At 45.5% G+C, this 24,009-nt stretch overlaps 2 protein-coding genes across 2 annotated transcripts in view; one reads left to right on the top strand and one right to left on the bottom strand.

Annotated features, from left to right (window-relative positions):
* Window positions 1-20,596, top strand: part of PGAP6 (post-GPI attachment to proteins 6) — an 87,932-nt gene extending 67,336 nt beyond the window's left edge. The window contains exons 9-13 of the mRNA XM_068243574.1: window positions 1,944-2,080; window positions 5,264-5,442; window positions 7,867-8,013; window positions 10,357-10,473; window positions 16,831-20,596. Of these exons, the coding sequence (XP_068099675.1) occupies window positions 1,944-2,080; window positions 5,264-5,442; window positions 7,867-8,013; window positions 10,357-10,473; window positions 16,831-17,127 (877 nt within the window). The 3' untranslated portion in view covers window positions 17,128-20,596. The remainder of the gene's footprint in view (window positions 1-1,943; window positions 2,081-5,263; window positions 5,443-7,866; window positions 8,014-10,356; window positions 10,474-16,830) is intronic.
* Window positions 1-24,009, bottom strand: part of LOC137524086 (NXPE family member 4-like) — a 405,433-nt gene that overhangs the window by 181,549 nt on the left and 199,875 nt on the right. The gene's annotated exons all lie outside the window — the stretch shown is intronic.

The raw sequence follows: 24,009 nt of genomic DNA, 5'->3' as shown, positions 1-24,009 counted from the left end.
TCCTCTGTCACCTTTGTCCCCTGTACCTCCTGTGTCCCCCTCTGTGTCACCTCTGTCCCCTGTACCTCCTGTGTCCCCCTCTGTGTCACCTCTGTCCCCTGTACCTCCTGTGTCCCCCTCTGTGTCACCTCTGTCCCCTGTACCTCCTGTGTCCCCCTCTGTGTCACCTCTGTCCCCTGTACCTCCTGTGTCCCCCTCTGTGTCACCTCTGTCCCCTGTACCTCCTGTGTCCCCCTCTGTGTCACCTCTGTCCCCTGTACCTCCTCTGTGTCACCTGTGTCCCTTACTGTGTCACCTCTGTCCCCTGTACCTCCTCTGTGTCACCTCTGTCCTCTAAGCCTCCAGTGTCCCCCTCTGTGTAACCTCTGCCCTGTGTGTCTCCAGTGTCCCCCTCTGTGTAACCTCTGCCCTCTGTGCCAGCTTATAAAAGTTTAAAAGCCATTTTTTCTTTGATTTTTTTTTTAAATAGATTTTCTTAAACTACAAGTCCGATTTTGCCTTTTTATTTTACTTTTTTTTACTTGTTCTCATTGAAACAGAAAATCCATGCTGTTCGTATCGGCGGGTCTTTCGTAAGTCAGGGACTACCTGTATAGTGGAATGCAGTAAATTAATCAGGATACCCACTTTTATGTTCAGTTATTCTGGATTCAGCATCAAAAACACTTCCTATATCTCTATATATGCTGAAAATTGGTATGTAGCCGCACCCTCCCAGTGATGTCACAGCCTAGGCTATTTAGCTATGCAGAATTTCCTCCCCTCAAGCACTCTGGGAGATCAGGTATGTTTTGTATTGGCTGCAGAACTCTCAGTAACCGAGCATTCTGCAGGGCTGCTGCTGCTGTCAATATGGGAGAGGAAAGATTTTACAATGGGCAACACTGACTACAAAATCTGTAAATGAACATTGTAAAAAAAAAAAAGTACTGTAATTATCTGCATTAGGTTATTTGCACTACAGAAGCTTTTTGATAATTCTGCTGTCAGTTGTTGCTTCACACAGCTGCTGTGCCGCCAGTTACTGCAGCGAATTGATGGCTCTTGTCATGAGGACGATCCCAAGTGAAGAGGGGGGTTCCCAGCCTTGTATCAAATGTGGAGCTGCCCTATATTTAGAAATAGACATTTCTGTGACTTTTACAACATAAAGTATACAGGTGTTAAAGAAAAATATGGACATTTTCACTTTGTCACTTAAAGATATATTATAGGCTAATAGTGTATTATATATTATAGATATGTAGTAAGATACCACAGTTCCCCTTCCCAGTACTGATAATATATTATAGATATATAGGCAGGTACCACAGCACACCATCACAGGTCTTGTGGAGTCCAGGCCTGACCACCAGGGGGAGCTGCACTATATTATAGGCTGATTGTGTATCATAAATATATAGTCAGATACCACAGGTCCTCTTCACAGGTCTTGTGGCGTCTAGGCCTGACCACCAGGGGAGCTGCACTGTTATAGGTGTTTGACGTCTTGTGGAGCTCAGGCCATGATGGGTCGGAGCGGTTTTGATGTACACATTATTATGAAGGTTGTTATGATGCCTCTGTTGCTGATCTTCAATATCTGATGGCATTTCCTCTGTAATGGGGAGATAGGGATCCCCCTCTTCACTTTATCTCCTCTACCTGACAAGACTTCTAACTGCCACTACTTCTCTTACTCATTTGTTCATCTATTGGGCTCAGTCCACATGAGGTCCACTGGCAGACCGTTTCCCAGAGGGGACGGCAGTGGACCAGCATGCAGGAAGAATGGGCCCGCTTGCGTGTGTGTGCTTTCATGCCCGGCTGTGTCTGTACTGTTTGTAGATTGTAGATGTATGTTACTGTATTGTATGTACATTATATGTACGTTGTATGGTATGTATATTATATGTACGTTATTGTAATTTTACTACATTTCTGCTTCTTTTCTCATATTTCAGCGTCTGCCAACAGCAGACAGCCAGAGTAATCGTGTCGGCCTACCTCAGCCCCTGCCTGGATGACTGCGGCCCGTACGGCGAATGCCGACTGCTCCGGAGAAATGGGTACCTCTACGCCGCCTGCAGCTGCAAAGCTGGTAAGGAGAGTGAGAAAGGGGAGGAGTCTGTCAGACTCCTGTGATTATACTGATGTTCTGTTTCTGTCATCGCTGCATTCTGCCTTTTCTCTGAGTCATTTTCTCTGCTGCAATCATCACTCAGGAATTCTCTCCTTCCATGTACATCAAATGATCTGTTACACCCGTCACTCCCGTCTGCCAGTCACCCCACGTTCCCGTATACCAGTCACCTCAAGGACCGTGCTCAGTCAGTGCTGCCCAACAATTGTAGGGCCGAGGCTGTGCAGACATGTCTCATACAAGCAGCATCTGTGCAGGGGGCGGAGCTGCACTGGAGTGACATCACACAGCCAGGCAACTGGTATTGCTTGAAAGGAAATAAATATGGCAGCCTCCATAACCCTCTTGTTACAGTTGTCCTTTAAAGGATACCCGAGGTGACATGTGACATGAGATAGACATGTGTATGTACAGTGCCTGCACACAAATAACTAGGCTGGTCCTTTTTTTTTTTTTCCCTTTCTCTGCCTGAAAGAGCTAAATATCAGGTATGTAAGTGGCTGACTCAGTCCTGACTCAGACAGGAAGTGACTACAGTGTGACCCTCACTGATAAGAAATTCCCCTTTGTATCTCTTTCTTGCGCTCAGAAGCCATTTTTCTGCTAGGAAAGTGTTTTATAGCTGTAATTACTTATCAGTGAAGGTCACACTGTAGTCACTTCCTGTCTGAGTCAGGACTGAGTCAGCCACATACACACCTGATATTTAACTCTTTCGGGCAGAGAAAGAAAAAAGGACCACAGCCTAGTTATTAGTGTGCTAGGCACTGTACATACCCATGTCTATCTCATTATGTCACATGTCACTTCGGGTATCCTTTAAAGGACAACTCTAACAAGAGGGTTATGGAGGCTGCCATATTTATTTCCTTTCAAGCAATACCAGTTGCCTGGCAGCCCTGCTGATCCTCTGCCTCTAATACGTTTACCCACAGCCCCTGAACAAGCATGCAGCAGATCAGGTGTTTCTGACATCATTGTCAGCTCTGACAAGATTAGCTGCATGCTTGTTTCTGGGGTGTGATTCAGACACTGCTGCAGCCAAATGGATGAGCAGGTCTGCAAGGAAACTGGTATTGTTTAGAAGGAAATTAATATGGCAGTCTCCATATTCTTCTAACTTCAGTTGTCTTTTAAAACACATTCTGCTAAAAGCAGACCTGAACTCAGAACTTCCTCTCTGCTCTAAAAGATAAGCAACAGCATAATAACCTTTACAGAAAAATATTATTTGTTACAGCTGATACAAGTCCTGCAATAAATCTGCAGTGTCTACTTCCTGCTTTCATGGAAGCAGTCATAGGGTTAACATCCTGTGTTTACAAATTAGCTGCCATGCCACAGCAGAGTAGATTCCTGAGCTGACACAGCTGAGAAATCAAATAACACTTGTGATTAGTCACAGATGAGGGGAGTTAGATGGGCTAAACTCTCTAAATACATACAGGGTACATTTCTGTTTTCCTTCTGTCCTGTGCAAGAGTTCAGCTCCACTTTAACATGGTTTATTGCATGTGCCTCACTGCCAGACAGTGGGGCAGCACGGTGGCGTAGTGGTTAGCTCTCTCGCCTTGCAGCGCTGGGTCCCCGGTTCGAATCCCAGCCAGGGCACTATCTGCAAAGAGTTTGTATGTTCTCTCCGTGTCTGCGTGGGTTTCCCCCGGGCACTCCGGTTTCCTCCCACATTCCAAAAAAAAACATACGGATAAGTTAATTGGCTCCCCCTAAAAAAAAAAATTGGCCCTAGACTACAGTACTTACACTACATAATATAGACATATGGCAATGGTAGGGATTAGATTGTGAGCTCCTTTGAGGAAGAGTTAGTGACAAGATATATATATACATTGTACAGCGCTGCGTAATATGTCGGCGCTATATAAATACTAAATAATAATAAATAATAATAATACCACAGCTTACCTTCACAGGTCTGCGGAGTCCATGCCTGACCACCAGGGGGAGCTGCACTATATTATAGGCTGAAGTTTTAAGTCGGGATGATACCATTTATTGGCTAACTAAAAAGAATAAGAATAAGCAAGCTTTCGTCGGGCTTAAATCTTGTATGCTTGCAGGCTGATGGTAAAGACAGCTTCAGGCCTCTTGCACACTGCACGCGATTCCGATTCCGCTTTTTAATCAGTTTTTACATCCGATTCAGATTCCGATTTGCAGTTTGCTTCCTGCACACTGCAAATCGGAATCTGAATCAGATGTAAAAACTGATTAAAAAGCGGAATCTGAATCGGAATTGCGTGCAGTGTGCAAGAGGTCTTATACATGCAACATCAAAAGGGAAAACATAGATAAGCATAAATACAGCATAAATACCTGTCATTAAAGTGGACCCAAACCAAACATTTTTTTTAATTCAAAATATTTAGTTGCAGCACTCTGACACATACAAAGATAAATAAACACTCCTTCAAGCCTATGAGCATTTCAGTGCATGCTTTTCACCCTTCTCTTTTCATAACTAGGGTTATACAGGTGGCAGCCATTACTTCTGAGCTTAGTAGGAGGTTTTACATCATGGGTGTGTTTGTCATCAGCTCCCCTCCCTCACAGGGGCGTTGTCTATGTGAAATCTCACGTTAGCTGAGATCACCTCCCCTGTGACATCATCAGTAGCAGCCTGTGTTTTTGTTTTTGTTTTTTATCTCCTCTTCCAGTCTGTCGGATTCTGTCCCGGCAATTTGAAAGGAAGGGAGGGGTTTCTCCAATAAATGTAAAATATTTTATATTTCTCATCATGCAGCTGAAAAAAAGCTGCTATTTATTATAATTTAGAAAATAGATTTTATTTCTGAAATCTTGTATTTTTAATTTGGGTCCAATTTAAGATGCCTTATAGGCTGATAGTGTATTAAATGTATTATAGATATATAGTCAGATACCGCAGGACACCTTCACAGGTCTTGTGGAGTCCAGGTCTGACCACCAGGGGGAGCTGCACTATATTATAGGCTGATAGTGTATTCTGTGCATTTAGGTGACTGGTTATTTGTTATCTGATGTTAAATTTCCATGCTGTAGAATAAGATGCACCCTATAGATAAGGATAATGATACAGCAGGAGTACTACAACTTAGTATACTGTGATAAAAGCGTATGTTTTCCCTGTGTTTGTCCTTCTAGGCTGGGCCGGCTGGAGTTGTACAGATGGCCGGAACGCACTTTCCGTGGCCCAGCAGCTGACCGCCACGCTCCTGCTAACGCTCAGCAATCTTATCTTTGTGCCCACCATAGCAGTGGCCGTTTACAACCTGTATTTTGTGGAAGCCGCGGTCTATGCCTACACCATGTTCTTCTCCACGGTACGGAATCTTTTAGTGCTTTTCCTGTTCCTGGGAGGAGGGATATACTGTATGTCTGTCTCCTCGGGGGAGGGATTATCAACAGAAATGCAAAACTTAACTGGCGCTAAAGTGGTGTAGCTGCCTGGAGCAAACAGCCAGATTTCAGCTGTCAAAACAAATACTCTGATTGGCTGCTCTTCTCCAGGCAGATACTTTAGCTCTCCGTGTAGCCTTAATTTTCTTTGCAACTTTTTTTTTTTTTTTTTAATTGGCCTCCCTAAGCCAGGGTTGTATCTACCACACGGCAGGAGTAATTTTGTAAAAAGTTTTTTTTAAAGAGTGTGAAAGGGGGGCATTAAAGTTTTGGAAGGTCGCTGTCTGTCCCCATTGGATAGTTTTCCGCTTGCTTGCTTCCTTGAGATCACCTTGGAATTGTGGAGTTGTACAGAGGCGCCAGAAGTATAAAAGGAGATACAATTTGGTTTAAAAAGAACACTGGGGGGTTAATGGTGGACTTGACCCCCCCAAAAACAAAACCCCAGATGCTGTTGATTAATTCAACAATTAAGTAGTTTATTTACATACTTCAGGTGGGTGAAACGCGTTTCGTGGGCATACCCCACTTCATCAGGCAATAAAATGGAGTACAAAAACTCGTGCGTTCTCGTCAAGAGCTTAGCACCTCTGTCAGATATGCTTTTTTTTACTGTCTCTGTTGCTCTTATGCTGGACATACACGGTTAGTTTATGCGCCGGTATCGATGGCGGCACGTCACTGCTCGTGCGCGCAGATCGATCCCTGCTCGTCCCCGCGGGCACTTCCTTATCTGCGCTTTGTTTTTACCCATTGTCCGCCTGTGGGGATCGAGCCGGGAATCGGACACGTCGGAAATTATCAATCGAGCCATCAGCGGCTTGATTGATAAGAAAAAACGTACCGTCTATGCCCAGCATTAGACAGATTCACTGGACTTCAGAACAAATGTACGTCCTATAAATATGTACACATATATTTTACTACATTTTTATTTTTACAGGACCAGTATTGCGAGTATTGTCAAATTTAAAATACACCTAAGCATATACAGATAAGTATGTTTCTTCCAGAGTAAAATGAGCCATAAAGTACTTTTCTCCTATGTTGCCGTCACTTACAGTAGTTAGTAAAGATCTGACAGAACTGACAGAACAGCCCATCTCCGCTTGGGGGATTCTCAGGGTTTTATTTATTTTCAAAAGCACTTAGTAAATGGCAGTTGCTCCGTCCAACTGCCAAGGAAAGTGTTCAGTGAGAACAGAGGCGGACCAGCATCTTTGTATAAATCTTTTTCAGGGAGCGTCTTTATAAAAAAATAGACAATGCTGAGAAACCCCCATGAGGAGATGGACTGGTCTAAAACGGTTTCTGTCAGATTACCTACTGTAAGTGACAGCAACATCGGAGAGAAGTAATTTATGGCTCATTTTACTCTGGAAGAAATGTATTTCTTATTTGTGTGTGTTTACATGTATTTTACATTTTACAATTTTTCACGATGGTGGTCCTTCAAAGAATACCTCTGGTAGAAAAGACAGAGCCTGACATGTCTTAACGATGCTGGACCGGGTGATCTCAGAGTTAAATTACCTACCTGTATAGCCGTAATGCCCTATTTCCTCTAGCTGCGTTTGTGTTGCATTTTTGCAGCTTTTGCAATTTGAAAAATACATTTTTATTCATTTAACTGAATATGGCTGCAAAATCATAATACAATTGACCACGCCGATTTGGCTGCAATTCTTATGCAACTGAATGAGAATGCATTTTTCAAATGCAAAGGCTGCTGCAATGCAACTGAAGCCAATGGAAAGTGCGCCTGATTCGTTAAGACAGGTGATCACTCCGCCCCTCCACTATGAACAGCAGCCGTTTCACGTTTTCAAAACTCTGCCAAAGCTCTGGCCACCCCCCACGTTTGCCACCCCCCTGTGATGCCACGGCCCGCCCTGAGCTCGTCAGCTGCGGCCTGATTGGTGGCTACTGAGCTAGGGGCGGGCCACTTCAACATGGGGTGGGGGTTGGCCTAAGAGCTTTGGGAAACGTTGGAAAAAGTTATTGGAGGTCAGAAGAGCGTCACCTGAGTAATAAATTACAGCCAATCCGGAAAGGAAGTAACCCTGAGACCGCCCCAATCTCTACCTCCCCCTGCAGGTTCTAGACACGGCCTTATATACTGGAAGTAGTCTTTAATATTTAAAAACCCATATTTAGGTTTGGAATACAATAACCTTTATGGATTAGACAAATCCTCTTGTAAGTAGATCTGATGGGTATTCTTAGTTCCCCTCCCCTTTAGATATGCTGTTGCATCCCCTTGTCTTTGCTGTACCCTAGGCAGCTGCCCATGTTGCCCTCCCTTCGTGTTTCTGCCGTTTCCCCCATATTCTGCTTTGTTGTTACAGTTCTATCACGCCTGTGACCAGCCCGGAGTGACGGTGATGTGTATCATGGACTACGACACGCTGCAGTTCTGCGACTTCTTTGGCTCAGTCGTTGCCATCTGGGTGACCATCCTGTGTATGGCCAGGCTGAAGAAGCCACTCAAATACGTAAGTGGGAACGTTGCAGGTGATCCCAGAGAAGCTGAAATCACTTGTACCTTTTATTTATTTAAGGGACACCCGAAGCGAAAATGAACAAATGAAATAAACGATTGTATCTATCTTCCTTCTCCTAAAAATGACTTTTTAAGATATTCCACAGTTCTATTTTATGTTTAAATCTACTTTTTAAGTTTTAACTGTTTTATTGTATTTGCTCAATGACACATTCATTGAAGTATGCCAGAGCTAAAATCTATGAACTATTGACCCTTTTTATCTCTTTCCTGCTCTCAGAAGCCTTTTTCTGCTAGGAAAGTGATTTATAGTTGGAATTCCTTATCAGTGAGGGTCACACTGTAGTCACTTCCTGTCTGAGTCAGGACTGAGTCAGCCACTTACATACCTGATATTTAACTCTTTCAGGCAGAGAAAGAAAAAAGGAACACAGCATAGTTATTTGTGTGCTGTACATGCACATGTCTATCTCATCATGTCACGTCACTTCGGGTGTCCTTTAAAGCAAAACTGCAAGATTTAATAAATATTATTTTTCTTTAAGTACACTGAAGTGAGAGGCATATGGAGGCTGCCATACTGATTTCCTTTTAAATAATGCACATTGCCTGGCTGTCCTGCTGATCCTCTGCTCAGATCAAATGTTTCTGACCTGAAGTCTAGCTGGGTTAGCAGCATGCTTGTCTCGTGTGTGTGATTCAGACACTACTTTAGCCAAATAGACCAGCAGGATAGCCAGGCAACTGGTATTGTTTAAAAGGAAATAAATATGGCCGCCTCTGTAGCCCTCTCAGTTCAGGTGTCCTTTAACGTCTTAAAGAGACTCTGTAACAACAAAAAGTTCCCCTGGGGGGTACTCACCTCGGGAGGGGGAAGCCTCCAGATCCTAATGAGGATTCCCACGCCGTCCTCTGTCCCACGGGGGTCTCGCTGCAGCCCTCCGAACAGCCGGCGACTGTGCCGACTGTAGCTTCAATATTTACCTTTGCTGGCTCCAGCGGGGGCACTGTGGCTGCTTTCGCTCCGAAGGAGGCGGAAATACCCAATCTCAGTCGGGTCCGCTCTACTGCGCAGGCGCCGGAGACTTGCGCCTGCGCAGTAGAGCAGATCCGACGGCGATCGGGTATTTCCGCCTACTTCGGAGCCGTCAGAGCGCCTGCGCAGGAGCCAGGAAGGTAAATATTGCGTCACGGCTGTTCGGAGGGCTGCAGCGAGACCTCCGAGGGACAGAGGACAGCGTGGGAAGCCTCATTAGGATCCTGAGGCTTCCCCCACCCGAGGTGAGTACCCCCCAGGGGCCGTTTTGTCGTTACAGTTCCTCTTTAAGGTGGCCATACACTTGTAGATTTGCAGCAGATTCGACCATCAGATTTCTGGCAGATGCATGTCAAGAGGAATCTGAAAGGAATCTATCTGATGTGTGCCACACACTAGGAACAGAAAATCGATCTAAATGCATTATTGGACCATTAGATCCAATGCAACTCTATAGGCCATGGATCTGCTGCCAGCAGCCCATCCACCTAGATTTTCCATACTGTCAGATAGATCAAATCAATCGAAATCGGCTGTAAATTGATCGATGGCTGAAATCGGCCAGTGTATGGGCCCCTTTACACCGTGTTTCTATCAGATACCGGCAGATAGGAGTGTGTAAAGTTTGGTGCCAGTCGCTGGATTAGTCCAGGCGTTACCTGTGGGGCTTGCTGCTGTTTCTGGAAGGTTTGTACTCCAGAGTATGTTCCCAAGGCTGCAAAAAAGAGCAGTATCAGCTTACCTTCCATTTTGGGAAGTTCTTACCTGGCTTTGTGCATCCTCTATATAGACAACAATTTTAGATCTGACTTGTGGCTAAAGTCAAACTTAAGGCAGGAAGAGGCGGGCTTCCTGCAATGTTCCCTCCTATCACTCCTACCCTTTCCTCCTCTTCCCATTCACTCCCCTTAATTTCCTGAAAAATGGAGGTTTATAATAAACGCCCTATTTTGTGCCTCTTAAGTGCAATCGGGGCGTTGATGGCGATTATTCTGCTAAGGTGCACACTGGAGCACGCGTGCATTTGAACCCTTTAGCCCATGGCATGCAGTGGTTAACGTGCCCTTGAATGGGGGGGACTGAATCAAAGTCACGGTGAGCTAGGTTACCTTAAGCTGAGGCTTGATGCAGCCTGTGGTCGTCAGGGTTCCCCCCGTCCCCTGTGCTTGGCTCTGGTGCCTCTGCCTCGGGACAGGTGTGCTTTGATGTTTCATGAATCGTGATTCTTGCTGGCTATTTTTTGTTTTCAGGTTTATATTCTCTGTATACTAAGGCATTCTGTGATTCTTCCTGTGACAGGTCCTCTTTATTCTGGGCTCCCTGGTGATTGCCATGTCTATGCAGCTGGACCGGAGAGGGATATGGAACATGCTGGGGCCGTGTCTGTTTGCGCTGATCATCATGGTCATTGCATGGGTAAGTAGCTATTCTTAAAGGAGTTGCCAAGCAACTAATGCTACCCAGAGTACTACTTCCCCTGAGCTTCCTCCAGCCCCTGGCAGCCGGTAGGTCCCTCGCCGAAGGGCCGGTGGCTCACGGTACCTGACTGTGCGCAGGATAACCGCTAGGTTGTTCTCTACTGCGCCTGCGCGAGTGCTGCTGTCAATCACCTCCACGTGATCCTGAATGTACTGCGCAGGCGCAGTAGTTTTGCAGCGCAGGACATAGCGGCTGCAAGGGGCTGGAGGAAGCCTCGAGTAAGTAGTACTCTGGGTAGCATTCGTTGCTTGACGCCATTAATTTACTTTCATGGTGGTCTTCTGTCTGCAGGAAGCCTGTGCATTAATATCAGCCCCCTTAGACATGCCTGGTGCTTTGTGTGCGTATGAAGGCCAATAGCTTCAGCACTAACCTCAATGGTGGAGGCGAGGGATGGGCAGTGAGATGCAAATTATTTCAAGTTAATGCAAGATTATCCTTATTTTGTATGCAATTTAATGCAGCTTGAAAATGGACCAATCAGAATTTACCTCAGCAGGATTTGAATGGTTTATTTTCAAGCTGAATAAATTTGCATACAAAATTTTGCATAATGCTGCATCAGCTCTAAATTTTCCTCATTTACTATCCCTAGTAGAGGTCTCAGGTTTGCTGCCAGTCAGTTAGTAGTATTGGAGAGTAACTAGTTAAAGGGGCACCACAACAAAAAACTGTAAAATTTAAAATATATGCAAACGTATACAAATAAGAAGTACATGTTTTCCAGAGTAAAATGAGCCATAAATGACTTTTCTCCTATGTTGCTGCCACTTACAGTAGGTAGTAGAAATCTGACAGAACCGACAGGTTTTGGACAAGCCCATCTCTTCATAGGGGATTCTCAGGGATTTATTTAATTTCAAAAGCACTTAGTGAATGGCAGTTGCTCTGTCCAACTACCAAAAAGCTGTAGCTAGCAGGGAAGCTGGCCAGCATCATTGTTTAAATCTTTTTTAGGGAATATCTTTATAAAGAATAAAAGCCTTGCTGAGAATCCCCTATGAACAGATGGACTAGTCCAAAACCTGTTGGTTCTGTCACAGTTTTACTACCTACTGTAAGTGACAGCAACATAGGTAAAAAGTAATTTATGGCTCATTTTACTCTAGGAGAAATGTACTTCTTATTTGTCTGTTTGCACATATTTTAAAATGTTTCGCCATAGTGCCCCTTTAATAGTATTACTGAACATGGCTGCCTGAGGGGGCGTCTCCTTCACATTAACCAATGCCCCATGTCGTTTAATTGGATTGGGTGCTAAATCAGATGAACATTTGTCATTTGCTTTAAAGAAACACTATCAAACCAAGTGTGCTAAAATAAGTGTACAAATAATGTCTAAGTAGCTGTGTAGACATTTCCCTACTTTTCATGTAAGATATCAGAGGCAAAAGCTGTCACTCATTGTGTGTAGATTTTAGCTACGTTTGGAATGTCTCATTTGCAGAGGTGAATCTCTGACATGCTAAGAACAGTGCAATATTGAAGCAGTTACCGTATATACTCGCATATAAGCCTAGGTACCCACTTTTCAATTGAAAAACTGGAAAAAGTAATTGACTCGCATATAAGCCCCCCTCCCCCAGTATGGCCCCCTCCACAATATAAATAGAAAGTAAGTTCTGAGTTCAGTACCTCTTCAAGCCTTCATATGATTAAAATGAGGGTCTGGCTAGCAGGATAGGGATAAGGACAACACATCTGGACTGGCAGGCTGGCATGACAGGGACAACCATAACAAGAGTGGACTGGAGTGTCTGGCTAGCAGGATAAGGAACACCACATGTCGACTGGACTGACTGACAGGCCAGGACAAGGACACTGACTTGTGTAAGGGATCGTGCAGTGACCCCACACTCATTTACTGCTCCCCGTCTCCCTTATGTCCCTGAACCCCCGCAGCAACAGAGAGTGTAATCCAGCATTACAACTGACCTGTGTCCCCTGGGTTGTAGCAGAGAGAGTGACTTCATCACTGCTCCGCTGATGCACAGTTTAAAACAGAGTTTCCATTTCCTCCCGGTATCCCCGCTGTGTTCATGTCCGTGGTGTTAGTCAGAAGCAGTGCGTGTATCAGAGTCATGTGCAGCTCTGGGGATTCCCTTGCCTCTCTGTCCCGTTTGCTGTGTCTGATATGACGCCATCTAGTGGCGCCTTGAGAAACAGCGAGCGGGACAGAGACAAGGGAATCCCCAGAGCTGCACGTGACTCTGATACACGCACTGCTTCTCTAACGCCACGGAAATGGACACAGCGGGAGCCCTGGAGGAAGTGGAGAATCTGTTTTAAACTGTGCGTCCGTGGAGTAGTGACAACGTCTCTGCCTCTGCTACAACCCAGGGCACACAGGTCAGTTGTAATGCTGGATTACACTCTCTGTTGCCGCGGACGTGCAGGGACATACAAGGCAGCCGGGGATGCAGCGCATGAGTGTGGGATCATTGCACGATCCATTACACTCCACAGTGACTACTTGGGAGGGCACCTGGGGGACATTGACTCGCATGTAAGCCGAAGGGGGGACTTTTGAGCACATTTTTCTGTGCTAAAAAATTCGGCATATATGCGAGTATATACGGTATATGAAAACAAAAGCCTATCAGGTTTTACACATACGATTACAAATGTTTATGTTGTACACAAGATACATTTCCTCTGCTCTCTGTGAGAGAAAGCTCTGCCTGTCTCTGACTGAGTTCTCTGCACACACAGGGTTAACAGATGCACTGTGAGGGAATCCCCCCCCCCCCCCCCCCCTCCTCAAGGTTCTCTCTGCCCTCAGAATTACAACAGACTGCAGTCAGAAAAATGTGAAATGAATTAGATAACAGTAAACAAATAGATAAGGATTCAAATGTATATACCAACACTTAGCAGCACTTTCCAAACATTTCCTATCTTACTTGGGGGGGAAAAAAATGGTTAATCCATAGTGTTCCTTTAAGGCATACATGAAACAAAGATGGGGATAAAAAGTAGATGCCTCAGTCATGCATAGCCTCTGTATGGTCCAGGGGCTTCCTCCTGCAGCCCAGCAATCCAGCGATGGATCGAGCTCTGTACAGACCTGCTACTCACCTCCCCGCCGAGCTTCTTGCTCTGAGGAGAGTGGAGGATGTACGGTAACTCCCACAAGAACAAGTCATTGGTAATCTGTCACGATGGCAAACAAACGACTGTGTGAGAGGTCGATCAGAGAGGGATTAGTTTTAGGCATGTTGGAGAAGATCTGCCAGTGTTTATTGCAATCGGCTCTTAAAGGACAACTGTAATCGGAGGGATATGGAGGCTGCCATATTCATTTCCTGTTGAACAATACCAGTTGCCTGGCAGTCCTGCCAATCTATTTGGCTGCAGTAATGTCTGAATAACACCAGAAACAAGCATGCAGCTAATCTTGTCAGATCTGATAATATCAGAAACACCTGATCTGCTGCATGCTTGTTCAGGGGCTATGGCTGAAAGTATTAGAGGCAGAGGATTAGCAGGATAGCCAGGCAACTGGTATAGCTGAAAAGGAAATATGGCAGCCTCCACATAAATCTCCCTACAGTTGTCCTTTAAGCTGAATACCCACCACAAGACCTCGGAAGGTTGACATGCGGCAAAGATGTGACGAACAATCGTTCCACCGATCCATCTTCTGCAATTGCATCCCGCGGGGACCAACGGCGGGCGGAACCGCGACTTTGAACAATCGTGGTAATTGCCGCAGGGGTCAATGGGGATTGGAACAACCGTCCATGACAGCATCCGTCATGACTGCCATTCAAAACGAACGATTGTCGCGTGTAATCTGCAGTTGGTGAACTTTGTTTGATTATACTTTGTTAAAAGAAATTCTGTAACGAAAAAACCTCCCCTGGGGGGTACTCGCCTCGGGTGGGGGAAACCTCCGGGTCCTATTGAGGCTTCCCCCGTCCTCCTCGTGTTCCACGGTGGCAGCGAAAATCCTCCCGGAGCGGCGGCGATGTAAATATTTACCCCCATGGCTCCAGCGCAGGCGCAGTATCCGCTCTTCCCACGGAGATAGGCGGAAATAGCCGATCGCTGTCGGGCCGCTCTACTGCGCAGGCCCAAGTCTCTTACAGTGTCTCTTTAAATGAAGTTACATGATATTGCGCAAATAGTCGTTTTGTCATTAAAGATTCAGCAGGAACATCTTCTGGTGGGTTTGAGCTTTATGCTGGGAATACACGATGAGATTTTTCAGTCGATTTACTGTCCGATCTTATTTTCGATCGATTTTCTTATACATTTCCATTCACTTCTATGAGAAATCGATCAGAAAAACAATCGAAAATAAGATTGGACCTGTCGGAAAAGTATCTATCAAACCAACTATCTGCTGAAAAAATGTATGGTATATTCCTAGCCTTAGATGTATTCTCATAGACCTTCTATAGACATCTGTGTGACAGTGACCCCTGCTGGGTGGAGTTGGAGGTGCCAGGCTGGTAATAAAACATTCTCCCACTGTGCAGATTTTCACTGACTTGGTTATCATTTATTTACACAGCAACATACAAAATAGACAGTAGTGGCGACCGTAGGTATATAAGTGGTTTAACACACAGTACAATCAGGACATCCATCAACACTAGTACATAATACATATACAGTACTTGTGTGCTATAAAATATCAGCAATGCTGGTACTTGTTCATTTGATAGAGCATTTTATATTTTAGTTTTGTATTTATATATTTACAATGTAAGTAAAGTTGATATTTTTCCCGTGGATACCATCCCTCTCTGCTGCCACATAAAGGGTCCAGGGATATAGATGCAAAGTAACAGGACTGCATCACACAGGCTTGTCGCATCATCGCAGTGTCGCATGTCTGGCAGCCAATCAAAAGGGCTCCACTCACAGAGATGCTCTGATTGGCTGTATGCTGAAGCCCGTGGCTTGTATACAAGCCCAATCCAAGCGCAGTCACATCGGCGCATCGGAGATGCAATGTTGGGTAACCTGGGAGCCCCCCAAAAAAGATTGTATGTGTATGGGACCCTGTCTGTGTGTTGACTGAATAGCGCGCTCAGGTGGTGGCTTTTAGGACCCAGGGGAAGCCTGATGGACATGGGGGAGTGTCCCAGGGAGGACGGACGCCTGTTCCTCACCTTCCTTGATCATTTATAAGTTGAGACAGAGCAGCACACTAGGTTAGCCTTTCTTAATAGCCCTGAGGCTGTGACACACTTGCTGGTTTTTGTTTCCCATGTCTAATGTATTTATAATGTCTGTGTAGCACTTTGTGATAGTACCCCTGACAAAGCCCCTATCTTACGGGGCGAAACATGTTGGATTGTATGGTGGGTGATGTGTGTTTAGATAAGATAGTCTTGGAAAGAGGGGTTACCTACAGTGTGAGGATTTATATAGCCTTACCTTGAATTTTGTTTCCCCTCTCCCAGTCATGTTATGGGAACAATTTTACTATAAAGTTACGTTTTTAAGAGATCTCTGTGGAAAGGGTATACAACTGTTTTGTTTTTTTTTTGTTTTTGTTTTTTTTTTTATAGCTGGAAGCACATTGGCCTCAATTCTGGTAGGGTTATCAAACAAATTACCTCATGTGAGGTCATTTCATTTAGCAATCCTGGAAAGTTTTAGTCATGTTTTACCTCATGAGGTAAATTATGAGGTAATTTTACCGAAAATAGCTATTCTCATGGAAATTAGGGGGCGTGTTAGCGCATAATTTACCGATCAGTTTAAGACCTGCCTGTACCTGGAGGTAAAGTCAATTTGTATGGATTTTCCAGTTTTAGTGGAGTTCCTATTGCTGTTTTAGTATTGTTCCTATTCAGGCTGTGTAATAGAAAAGAATAGTAGAAATAAAACTACAAATATTTACTGGATTTTTTTAAATAAAAGGGATGCCTATAAATATACTTGTCATAGGTCGTTACATAATCAAATACCCCCCCCCCCCCCCCCCCTCAAAAAAAGTATCTTCCAAAGACTATCCTAACTTATGGAAGACAATTAAATATTATTTATTTACTGCAAGCTTACCTCTGAAATACCTCATGGTTTACCTCACTTTATGCATTTACCTCATGTTTACCTCATGTTCAGAAATGAGGAAAAATCTTTCAGAATTGCTATAAAAAGAGGAAAATACCTCATGAGATATTTTACCTACAAAAAAATATTTACCTCACATAGCTACCAGAATTGAGGCCATTGTATATTCATTACTTGATTTTCATTGAAGAAATTGAAGCACACAATAGCTGGATTTCCACCCGCCGTCTGCTGACACCTGTCCTCTTTTATCCATTTCAGACAATACGGGGGGTCCGCCGCCGGCACTGCTACCCTCCCAGCTGGAAGCGATGGGTCTTCTTCCTCCTGCCAGGAGTCGCCCTGGCCCTCACCGCCATCTCGGTCTACGTCTTCGCAGAGACCAACGCCAACTACTACTACACTCACAGCCTGTGGCACATCATGGTGGCCTCCAGCGTGGCCTTCCTGCTCCCACCTCGGGAGAAAAACACAAAGGCGTGGCAGTGGTCACAGCTGCTGGACTGCCACTACAAGATCTGTAAGGAGGACCGCGAGGAACTCTACGTGGTCACGTGACACCTCCTGCCTGGACCTGGACACTAGCCACTTTACGGGGTGCCTCTGCACTCTCATCACTGTTAGTCTCCTAGTAGAATGGAGCAAATAGGTTTAAAAAAACAAAACAAAAACAGGGTTTGATGGACTTCGTATTGAACAGAGACTCCATGGTAAAAAGGCCACTATCCAACGTTTTTATACTTGACCTCCATGAGGGAATAGAGACTCTTTAACGTTCTGATTTTTTTTCAGATCCGTGGAGAATTACTTTCTCTGGTTAATGGAGATTGGTGCTTGCACACCCGCAGCGATTCGCGCAGGCACCTCCTTACGCGACGCCGTTATTTATTTAAACTCCTCCCAGCGCGCTGACGTGCAACTCTTGCTTTTTTTAGAACTTAAGATGATTTATTTTTTCCTCCTGGCTGCATGGACTGATGCCTTAATTAGAGGACGTGTAGTGACTATTGAATGTGCAGAAATTGCGGTTGATTTGCATGTTGCGATTGAGCAGAAATCCAAGTTTTTTTTTTTTGTGTGTTTTTTTTTAAATCCAGACGTTTTGGAGATGAGAAGCAATAATTATTTTCCTTGATTTGAAAAATGGTGCAATAAGTTTTGGGGATATCTCAAGTCTGCTTGTGTGATAGCCGGGAATAAGGAGTTCTTGGGCCACTCAATGCTAATAATTTGTTTTTCACACGTGATGGTGGTGTATGAATTCACCAAATAGGTTCTTATATCTCCTGGGCATTTCAGTGGAGGTCATTCTGTGCCTAAGGCTTCCTCTCTGGTAATTCTATCTAACCCCTCCCTCTCTGTCCCTTCTAGCCAACCCCTCCCTCTCTGGCCATTCTGGCTAACCCCTCCCTCTCTGGCCATTCTGGCTAACCCCTCCTACCCCCCTCTCCATTCTAGCCAACCCCTCCCTCTCTGGCCATTCTGGCTAACCCCTCCCTCTCTGGCCATTCTGGCTAACCCCTCCCTCTCTGGCCATTCTGGCTAACCCCTCCCACCCTGGCCATTCTGGCTAACCCCTCCCACCCTGGCCATTCTGGCTAACCCCTCCCACCCTGGCCATTCTAGCTTAATCCCTCCCTCTCTGGCAGTTCTAGCTTACTCCCTCCCTCTCTGGCCATTCTGGCTAACCCCTCCCTCTCTGGCCATTTTGGCTAGCCCCTCCCTCTCTGGCCATTCTGGCTAACCCCACTCCCCCCCCCCCCCTCTCTTGCCATTCTAGCTTACCCCTGTCTCCCTAACTAACTTAAAACTCCACCCTCCAAAATTCTTATATACTCACCACCTTGGACGGCCTTCTTCTGGTTTCTCACCAGCCAACCAGACGGTACATGGAGCTGAAATACCACTGATTGCTTCAATACAGATTGGAGCTCTCTTGTGACCACTTCTCCCCCAACTACTCATCCCAAGAATCGTAGCATGACAACCAGACTGCTGCATGCCACCCCAGACTCAGAAAACCATAGAATTAAAGACCAGTATTGGCCAGCCCCAGGCTGATGGAACATCCATGCATTGTCACTTTCATGAAGGTTCAGATTTTCATAAATGCATTTTTGTGACAGGTACTCTGTCGCCTGGGACCCTGGCTACCGTGCAGAGGTCCTATGCTCTTTGCTGGTTCTTTAACTACTTTATACACACTCATACACACATGCACATACAGCACAGAGGAGGGCTGCCCCAAAAGGAGGCTGGGAATCCAACAATTCCAAGGTGGGCAGGAACAGAACAGAGAGGCGTGGTGGGGGAGAGTCTCTGGTGTGCTCAGGGGATATGAGAAGCTATTGGCTGACCACTCCACTAGACACCACCTATAACCAAATGATCACTATATTTGCTGACCGTTAGCGATACGCTGTCATTGACTTGCATAAAAATCGCGGCAAGAAAAAAATTGCGATTGCAGCAATGTGTTTTTTAAAACCGCAGAGCTACAGATGTAGGATAAAGATGGCTGCCTCATACTTTATTCCCGGCTATTCCACGCTCCACTCCTGCAGTTTTCCTTAGTGCAGGGACCTGCTTGCTCCTCCCCCCACCATCGCCCCTCTCCCACCAACCATCTTCCCTCCTAGGAATAGTGCAAGGACCTGCTTGCTCCTCCCCTCACCACCCCTCCTCCCCTCACCACCCCTCCTAGGAATAGTACAGGGACCTGCTTGCTCCTCCCCCTGCCATCACTCCTCCCCCACCACCCATCTTCCCTCCCAGGAATAGTGCAAGGACCTGCTTGCTCCTCCCTCTGCCATCACTCCTCCCCCACCACCCATCTTCCCTCCCAGGAATAGTGCAAGGACCTGCTTGCTCCTCCCTCTGCCATCACTCCTCCCTCACCACTCATCTTCTCTCCTAGGAATAGTGCAGAGACCTGCTTGCTCCTCCCCTGCCATCACTCCTCCCTCACCATTCATCTTCTCTCCTAGGAATACTGCAGCGACCTGCTTGCTTCTCCCCTGCCATCACTCCTCCCCTCACCCACCTGTCTTCTCTCCTAGGAATAGTGCAGGAACCTGCTTGCTCCTCCCCCTGCCATTGCTCCTCCCCCACCACCCATATTCTCTCCTAGGAATAGTGCAGCGACCTGCTTGCTCCTCCCCTGCCATCACTCCTCCCCCTGCCATCCATTTTCCCTGCTAGGACTGCAGTGCCTCAGTCTATTTTTCCAGCGGTCTCCGCCCCCTGAGACTCAAGTCCCTATAAATTGCCACTAGGCAATTTTTGTTTTCATTAATAAAACAAAAATTCGATAAATCCAAACAATCTTGGGAACAAAAATCATTTAAAAAAAGTGTCTTCAATCAATTGATTTTGATTGAAATATCGGGAACTGAGAGACAGACGTTTTTTGAGCCATGGCGAATCAATGGCCACATAGTTACGCACTGCGATTGGTAGAATGCTAGCGGCTTCCGATCTTGGAGATTCTGGTCCTATCCTAAGACCAGGTGGCACACTCCTATTAAAGAGGACCTGTAGTGAAAAGAGCACCATGAATAAAATTGCTTACTGTTTACAATATCCATTTATAGATTATTTAGTCAGTGTTTGCCCATTGTAAAATCTTTCCTCTCCCTGATTTACATTCTGAAATGTCACAGGTGGTGACCTCTTTAGTTCTGCCAGGTGATCTGTACGGAATGTTCGTTACTGAGCGTTCTATGCATAGAGGGAGATGCTGCTTGCTTGGCAGTTGGAAAAAGCCATAATTTCCCATAATGCAACGAGGTCCACAGGACCATGGTCATGACATCACACTGTGGGAGGGGTTTCACCACATCAGCCATACAGACCCTCCTGATGATCTATTTGAGAAAAGGAAAAGATTTCTTATGGGAAAGGGGACATCAGCTACTGATTGGGATAAAGGGCCAATCCTTGGATACAGCTCCTCTTTAAAAGGAACCTTAACTGTGAAGGGGAAAAAAAAAACCGTTTCAGTCACCTGGGGCTTCCCCAGCCACCTGCAGCCGTCCTGTGCCCTCGCAGCTCCTCGAGTGTCCTCCGGTCCCCCGCCGCGGCTTACTTTCGTTTTCAGCCGACTGACAGTTGGCCCCCGACAACGGGTCCTCCTCTTCGCCTTCCCCGCTGTCAAGCACGTCAGGCGCAGTACGTTTGTGCTTGTGCTTGTCGGCCAGGAAGGTGAAAAGGGCACGTTGCTGGCCGAAAACAAAATTAAGCCACGGCGGGGGACCGGAGGACACTCGAGGAGCTGCGAGGGCACAGGACGGCTGCAGGGGGGCTTTAGGTAACTTTTTTTCTTTTTCCTTCACGGTTAAGGTTCCCTTTAAGGTGCCCAATTCCCAACAGACATTTAGATGCAATAGATTTCTGGTAGATTTGATCAAAGTGATGGAAACTGCTGGGAATCATGGGAAAAATCGATGCATGCATGGCCTGCTTGAATTTTTTGGAAAATAGAATAGCAGGAAACTGATGGGGGGGGGGGGGGGGCAGCTCATACACTACATTATGGAAGATGGCAGAGTGGTGAACATTGCCGGGCTGAATTAGTCGGCACTAGCCCTGCCATTGTTTGGTTTTAGGTATAATATGGCTTTCAAGTCCATCACAAACTTTATGGATTTAGTGTTTTTTTTTTTGTTTTTTTTTTCCTCTCTGGGGAATCTCTTGTTAGACTACATTTCTGCCGGAGGCGGCCATGTCTGATTCGCACGCTACGCAATAGTTACAGGGCCGCCATATTGCTTACCAGTGAGGCAATAGCAGCTTTCTTGGTCTTTAGGTTTTTGTAAGGTGCTATCAGAATGGTGGATTTCGATTGGCCGGTTTGCATTGTTAGCCATTCCGTTTTCCGCCTCGCTGTTTAACAATGAACTTGTTTCCAGACAGGTCGGTGGCGGCATGAGAGCGACGAGGGAGATTTCTACACAACTGTTTGTAAACTTGTTTTTCAGATCTAACCAAAGAATAAAAGACTGTGAGAGCTCACCTGACCTGCGTGTGGTGTCTTGTGATGTCACTGGTAACCACGGTATCGGAAACCACAAGGGCTTGCCTCCTAGTGTTCATGTTTTCAAGTGACCCAGAGCAGTAATAAGTGGTTTGCGTTCAGCATTCTTAAGGTAGCCACTATTGGTCCAATTTCTAGCGACAAATCGTTTGAGCGATCAGAAATTCTGATAGAAAGAAAAATCGTTCACTACACCATCAATGAACTAATCTTGGCTTCCTATCTATCATAACCAATTAAGAAAATCCAAATTTTGGTTTGACAAAAATCCAGTCGGACAATTTTTTTTTTTTATTTTTTATAATCGTTCAAAACCGATTGTGCCCATCAGCTGAGATTATTTTCAACCAATCCGATCAGAATTTCTGATCGCTCAAATCAATTTTTCGCTAGAGATTGGACAGTTAGTGGCCACCTTTACACATGAATGAGAGCTATGTGTTACTTTGGGTGCGGCTGTTTATTTTGCTTCACACACCTTCCATAATGAGGTCCCAGAATACCGAGGGAGGGGTTATGCCAATTCCCAAGGGACTGTTTAGAAAGCTTCAACCCAACTTGTCCCGGGCGCTCCCCTTGCTTTCCTGTCTCCTCATTGCCCAGTTTGTGTAAATTCTGCACAGAAGAACTGGGCTCTGACATGTGGTATCGATTGTCCTTAAAGCGGAACTGTAAAGTGTTTTTAAACACATTGTTTCACTTACCTGGGGCTTCCCCAAGCCCCCAGCAGCCGTCCTGTTCTGCCCGAGCCGCCGTTCTCCTGCCACCAGCTACTTTCGGTTTTGCCGCCGGGCCACGCGTATCCTTTATTCGCGTCCCCTGCTATTGCAGAGGGGAACGCGATGAAAAGATACGCTTGGCAGGGCTGCGCTGGCCTCAACTTACGGCGACGGGAGAGCGGCGGCTCGGGCAGGGCCGGTGCGGGACACGATGGCTGCTGGGTGCTTGGGGAAGCCCCAGGTAAGTGAAACTGTTTGTTTAAAAACACTTTACAGTTCCGCTTTAAATGTATTCCTTCAGTAAACCCCTTTCTGAGGCCCGAGTACACACATACAGTTTTGATTGGCCAATTTTCCACCTCCGTGTAGTAGTAGTAGTAGTATTATTATTATTTAGTATTTATATAGCGCCGACATATTACGCAGCGCTGTACAATGTATATACATATCTTATTACTAACTGTCCCTCAAAGGAGCTCACAATCTAATCCCTACCATTGCCATATGTCTATATTATGTAGTGTAAGTAATGTAGTCTAGGGCCAATTTTTTTTTTTTTTTTTACGGGGAGCCAATTAACTTATCCGTATGTTTTTGGAATGTGGGAGGAAACCGGAGTGCCCGGAGGAAACCCACGCAGACACGGAGAGAACATACAAACTCTTTGCAGATAGTGCCCTGGCTGGGATTCGAACCGGGGACCCAGCGCTGCAAGGTGAGAGAGCTAACCACTACGCCACCATGCTGCCCTATGTATGCCCTAGTATGTTAGCTTACGTACACAATCTACTCCTTGCTTTCAAAATATGTTTGCTCTCATGCTACATGGAAGTGGCAAAATGGGGCAATCAAAATTTGATGTGTGTATGCAGCTGAAAGGCAACCTAAACTGAGAAGGGGTATGGAGGCTGCCATATTTATTGAATTTTGAACAGTGCAAATTGCCTGGATGTCCTGCTGATCCTCTGATTCTAATACATTTAGCCACAGCCCCTGAACAAGCACCCTGATCAGGTGCTCTGACTGAAGTGTGAAAGGATTAGCTGCATGCCTGTTCCAGGTGTGTGATTCAGACACTACAGCAGCCAAAGAGATCAGCAGGACTGCCAGACAACTGGTATTGTTTAATAGGAAATAAATATGGCAGCCTCCATATCCTTCTGGTTCCCATTAAAGCAGTGTTCCCCAACCCTGTCCTCAAGGCCCACCAACAGTGCATGTTTTGCAGGAAGCCACAAACAGGCACAGGTGAGGTAATTAGTGTCTCAGTAGAGCTGATTAACTACCTCTGTGGATTTCTAGAAAACATGCACTGTTGGTGGGCCTTGAGTACAGGGTTGGGGGACACTGGATTAAATGAAATAATGAGTAATGAAATAAACAATTGTATCTATCTTCCTTCTCCTAAAAATGACTTTTGAAGATATTCCACAGTTTTATTTTACGTTTATATCTTCTTTTTTTTTATTCATTGTAGTATGCCAGAGCTAAAATCTATGAACTATTGACCCGTTTTATCTCTTTCGTGCTCTCAGAAGCCATTTTCTGCTAGGAAAGTGTTTTATAGTTGGAATTTCTTATCAGTGAGGGCCACACTGTAGTCACTTCCTGTCAGGACTGAGTCAGCCAATTACATACCTGATATTTAACTCTTTCAGGCAGAGAAAGAAAAAAAGGAGCACAGCC

The sequence above is a fragment of the Hyperolius riggenbachi genome, chromosome 7 (assembly GCF_040937935.1).
Source record: "Hyperolius riggenbachi isolate aHypRig1 chromosome 7, aHypRig1.pri, whole genome shotgun sequence".
Lineage (NCBI taxonomy): Eukaryota > Metazoa > Chordata > Amphibia > Anura > Hyperoliidae > Hyperolius > Hyperolius riggenbachi.
Note: the sequence above shows the minus strand (reverse complement) of the source record. Positions and strands in the feature narration are given on the sequence as shown.